Source organism: Protomyctophum bolini (assembly GCF_963924005.1).
Source record: "Protomyctophum bolini genome assembly, chromosome: 7".
Lineage (NCBI taxonomy): Eukaryota > Metazoa > Chordata > Actinopteri > Myctophiformes > Myctophidae > Protomyctophum > Protomyctophum bolini.
The window spans coordinates 13292804-13298630 of NC_137868.1; the positions used below are offsets into that span (position 1 = coordinate 13292804).

A 5827-nucleotide genomic window follows, 5' to 3' on the forward strand; every position below is an offset into this window, starting at 1 on the left:
CAAATGAGGTGATTGCGTACCTGAATATTTTGAAGATGTGTCTCTTGTCCGCATTAACCATGGTGTTTTTACTTAGGAAGGTAAGCAATACATTTATCAGATCAAATCTTACACCAAGCAGTCAAGAAAAGCTATAAGATAATGTGTGATTTTGTCCTTTCCTTACAGCACACCACTTTTGCATGAGAAAGAAGAGGTCTCTGCTGTGTGAGTATAGCCTACCTTGAGTCCCATCTACCTTTGGCAAACACTCCGCACACACACACACACACACACACACACACACACACACACACACACACACACACACACACACACACACACACACACACACACACACACACTTTCTTTAAAGCCATATCTCATTATCTCCATAATCAGTCATCACCATCATCCACCTATCTGACCGACTACTCGACTAGGCCTATTGTCTTCCAGATAATAAGACACACACGAGTCAACAAAAAGGAGGACTGTGCTGCTTTGTCTGGCTCATCTCAACAGACCAGCCCTGGACAAATTCAGATGCTGCATCACCTCCAGAGAAGAATGAGAAATTACCAGTTAATGTCATATCAGACTGAGTGTGCCGTCAGCTCTGGCCTATATTATCGAAGTTGCTGTCACGTTCAAAATCCCCTGCTGTATTACATTTTATTTCTGGTTTCACATACTGCACTTTCTACCAAGTGACGCAATGGCAAATCCATCCCGTATTGTACACGTGTGTGTGTGTGCGTGCGTGTGTGCATGTGTGCGTGTGTGTGTGTGACAGTGCGACCCGTGCATGTTTGCGCGTGTGAGATAGACTTGCTGGTACTATAGTAAGTAAGTAACTGCATGAATATATTAGTCATTCACTCAGTTCTGTAGTGTACGTCAAAATGAATGCTTCATGCATGATCTGCCTGTCAAATGGATGCAGTAATCAGCTCAACCTTTTAGCTGAAGTCTAATCCCCTAGATAACAGGATTAGAGGTGATGTGAGTGTTTCCTGGTGTGATAGGATTGTTTATGTTTGCGATATGTGGGGTATGTTCTCAATTCACATATTTGATAAAGAGGGGTTTACTGTATATTTTCTCCCACTCACAACGATACACATGAACAATAACTGTACTGTATATGAATGGTTAGCACAGGATTACATGCAGGGTATGCAGATGTATAAATAAATACAATTAACAATGATTGACAGGCACTCAAATCTGTAACCTTTTGTTTGTATAAATATGTTTATATTTACTTACCGGCCCAGAAAGAAAGCTTTTGTTATACCGTTACTGTACATGTCTTTTTATAGGGATAACAGAAAACATATCCCACTCAGGTCGCCATGTTCTGACTGATATATTGATATAGTCCGGCAGACTGGGTTGTGGAGTGGGAAATTTGTTATATAGTATTTGTTATATACAGTACATAGATTCATGAATCCACTTGGCTGTTAGTATTGAGCAATTTTTTTATAGGGGTTTCTTGTGACCCTACCATTAACATCCTAAGGCAAAAATGTCAAACTGTCCTTATTCTTTAAGTAGCATGTGACATGATGAACTAGAGGGTTTTCAAAACACTCCTTGGGCTAAAAACAGCCATAGCCACTTGCCCAAATCATGTGGCCAAAATGTGCTGACCTCATCATATTTGTCATGACGGCTATGGCCGTTTTTAGACCAAGGAGTGTTTTTTGTGCAAACTAATGCTTGGAATGGATTCAGAATCATGAAAACCCCTAGTTTGACATACATGCATGCTACTTAAAGCATAAGGAACGTTTGACATTTTTGCCTTATATACAGTAGGATGTTAATGGTATAGGGTCGCATATAAACCCCTATAAAAAGATTGCTCAATACTGACAGCAAGTGGATTCATGAATGTATGTATATAGACAATATGTTAGGCCAATAAAAAGGACTATAGGCCTATACCAAATTTCCTACTTTAAACAAAAGAAACCTGTTGGCTGCCGGACTAATAAAACAAATGACTCATTTCATAAATTCACACAGTATGACGTAATGGATCTTTACACATTACCTTCACATTTAGTCAAACCTTTTTTGTTTTGTTTCTCTCTCTCTCTCACACACACACACACACACACACACACACACACACACACACACACACACACACACACACACACACACACACACACACACAATTACCTTCTACATAAATACAGTACATTTGTGTGAACTGCTTATCTCTTATTTCTATAAGAGATGACGTTTGAAGGTGTTGCTTAGATAGTCCATGTGTTGGCCTCTCGCCAAGCTCCCGGGAATGTCCGTTTGGATAAAGGACCACATAAAGGAACCACAGCATTTCACCAGCTTGGCAAAGTCTAATTGTCATTGTCATTGTCAAGTAAGTTTTCATTTGAATCTGGCAATCCACAACATCGCCTATACATCTGTATAGGCGATGTATAGGCGAAGCATAATTAATAACTGAATGGCAGGATTAATGTGCATATAGGAAACTGTTGCAGTCTGTTCTTTTCTCTTTCTTTTTCTATTTTTGCTCCTCAGACAAAGGTCCACATATCCTGTCTCTAATCTGAGTAGGAAGTTCACCAATGGATGATCAAACATCATAAATGACAACATCGCACGTGTAAAAGTAGACACACTTCCTGCTTCCAGGAACAGTGAAATAACAAATTAGTGTAGTCAGCCACTCACGACTCCCATTCATTCAGGTCAGATAGCATTGATCTCCTCTTGTTTGGGTCCCTTATCTTTTGCTGTCTTGGTAACTCCCTTCCAAAGGGACTGGAGCATGTGACAAGACATGCACATTCGACTCTTCACCCCCTTCAACACGCTTCCCACAGTCCCTCTCACAGCAGCGGAGGAGAAGTAGAAAATCAGGGGGTCCAAGCAAGCGTTAAAGGTGCTACACAGCAGGGCCATGTCTCTCCAATCAGGATTCTTCCATGTAATAAAACCCACAATGTGGGTCATATTGTATGGACCAAAACACAGGGCGAAGACCAGCAGCGTTCCCAAAGCCATGCCTATTGCCCGGAGACGCCTGCGTCTGCCTATGTGTTGCAGCCTTAAGAGAATCTTGATGAAGTTGATGTAGCAGAAGCTGCATATCAGGAAGGGAATACAGAAGAGCACCACACAGAGCTCCAGCCTGACAGGCAGGAGGACATTCAGCTGTGCCTGTGTGAAGTTCTCATAACACACCTCTACCTTGTCGTGGGGCAGGCTGTGGACGTGGACGTGATCCGAGCTGTTCAGAAAACCGCCGTCTAGGCTTCCAAGGGCCGACACGTTAACTCCTCCGCTGTGGGTAACGTTCAAATGAGAGTGGGGGCTTTCCGAGCCGATTAACGGCATGATGAAGACGATGCTCAAGTTACTGAAGCAGAATATCCAGAAGAAGACGCTGGCGGCCACGGCGTACCTTGGCCGGCGCTTCAGGGTGTGCTGGATGGGGAAGGCCACGCCCAGGTAGCGCTCCACGCTGACGGCGGTAAGGAAGAAGACGCTGGTGTAGATGCACATGTAGAAGACGAAGCCGGACATAGGGCAGAGCACGAAGGGCATGTCCCACACCATGTTGTTCATCACCTCCTGCATCTTGAAGGGCAAGAAGAGGAGAAAGAGGAGGTCGGAGATGGTCAGGTTGAGGAGTAGTATGTCGATGGGCGTGGCTTTTTGCCTCACCTTCCTGCTGAACGTGTAGAAGGCGAGGGCATTGGCCGGGAAGCCCAGCAGGAAGGTGATGAGGTAAACCGACAGGCACAGGCCGGTGTGGCACTCCTGCATGGTGGCCTTGATGCTGGACAGCTGAGGCAGGGAAGTGTCACATCACGTCTTGGACTCACAGGGGAGATGAAAGCACTCCACCAAAGGGAGGGGGGTTGACCTGTCAGACGGTTCGAGGCTTGGGAGTCCAAAGAGTATTATTGGTTGGCGGGCCTGGAACAAACCCAGTAGACAGTGTGGTTTTCGTCTCCCCTCATCATCATCTCCTCAAGGGCTTTGAGCTCTGCAGATAAGGGAGAATGGGAAAAGATTAGCACACTGACACTTTCACTGAGAGTTCACTGCAGTCATTTCTTTGTAGTACTTCTTTCATAGCATTATTAAGCAGATTTACAGAATTGGATAGAAAAGACATGTTTCAAGGGAACAAAGAAAGAAAGAAAGAAAGACAAAGAAAAAGATCATTACTGCATCAAAAGTAATCAACAAACTATAGTGTACTATAGTGAGAAAAAAAGAACTGTGCAAACATTGGCCAAATTGTTAAATAATTTAAGTAAGATTGTATAAATAGACAATATACAATCTCGTAGCACTGCTAGGCATTGAGCTTGTAGATCTGCTATTTTCACAATATTTATCTGTGTACCGAGTCAAACAAAATGTAGGCTTACTGCCTCAGATCCTACAATTCAAACTGCTTGTCAGGGTGGGGGGGGTCCCCTGTTCAAATATGATAATTTCATGGGGGTTGTGGCCTGAAGAAGTTGAGAACCACAGATATAGAGCACAATAAACTTAAAAGCTGCAGCTCCTGGTGAAACTGCATGGGTAGCATAAATTTGTATGAATATAGCATTTGAGAGAAATGCTGCTTCCAATGCAGAAATTGTATTTGTGACTGAGTAAAATATTGTTTTAAAAGTGTGTGTTTAAAATAAAGAGCATTTGAGTGAAAGGTAACTTGCAAGGTATTGAGAAGTAGAGAAAAAAGAATCCCGCACACTGTCTTCACTTGAGTTTAGATTTATTGAGCAGGCATCAGACCTTCATCAGGCATGATGAACGTTTCGGTCGTCAGACCTTCATCATGCAGGCCTGATGAAGGTCTGGCGACCGAAGCGTTGCTCAATAAATCTAAACTCAAGTGAAGACAGTTTTTTCTCTACTTCTCAGTTCCAGTTATCCGACGCACCTGTCCATTGTAGGTGTGCAGAAGGACTTTTTTTATAACTTGTATAAAGTATAAAATGTCTCTATGCCTTACGTGTAGACTTGATTTGTGTTTTATATCTGTCTTAAATTGTTTTATATATGTGATCTCGTCAGCATCGCAAATGAGGGGGACGTGAGATAATGAATAGCGTACAAGTAATGACCTATGTCCAATAAATCTCCATTCTTCATTGAATCATGATAGATGAAAGTTAGACTACCACAAAGGTTAACTAAATAAACATGTTCCATAAGGAGGCTGAACTGTTAATTATGGCCCAGTTGTATGGCACGTTTTGTATGCAAAGTATGATAGCATAGTGTTACTGCTTCCTCTGTCACACACACACACACACACACACACACACACACACACACACACACACACACACACACACACACACACACACACACACACACACACACACACACACACACACACACACACACACACACACACACACACACACACACACACACACACACACACACACACACACACACACACACTTCTGCTCTACATTGCTGCTGTCCTGCCCTTATCTTTCCTATATCTGTACTGTATCTTTCCTATATATAATATCTGTGTATTTATAGTCTGTATATTCATAGTCTAAATGCACTTTAATTTTCATCTGGATAACTCCTCTCTTGAATGTTGAATGTGAAAAATATGTATGAACTAATGATGGCTGGCTGTGTGACATAAGACATTGGTTAACTGAAGATGTAACTGAAACATGTAACTGAAACCTGCACCCTGTTAATAAAGTAAGGGCCTGAATTGTCTGAGCTGCTCCAGTGCCTCCTTCTCTCACGGCTTGAGGTATGTTTCTACTGAAGCAGCTAACTGTATACTGGCGGTTCCCAAACGGTGTGC

General features: G+C 42.6%; 1 protein-coding gene across 1 annotated transcript; it reads right to left on the reverse strand.

Moving 5' to 3' along the window:
* Positions 1-2712: 2712 nt before the first annotated feature.
* LOC308318264 (free fatty acid receptor 2-like) lies at positions 2713-3792 on the reverse strand (the record flags this gene model as incomplete). Its single annotated transcript, XM_080767751.1, has 1 exon — positions 2713-3792. The coding sequence occupies one exon, from the start codon at positions 3790-3792 to the stop codon at positions 2713-2715; it is 1080 nt and encodes a 359-aa protein (XP_080623877.1).
* Between the last annotated feature and the right edge of the window lie 2035 nt (positions 3793-5827).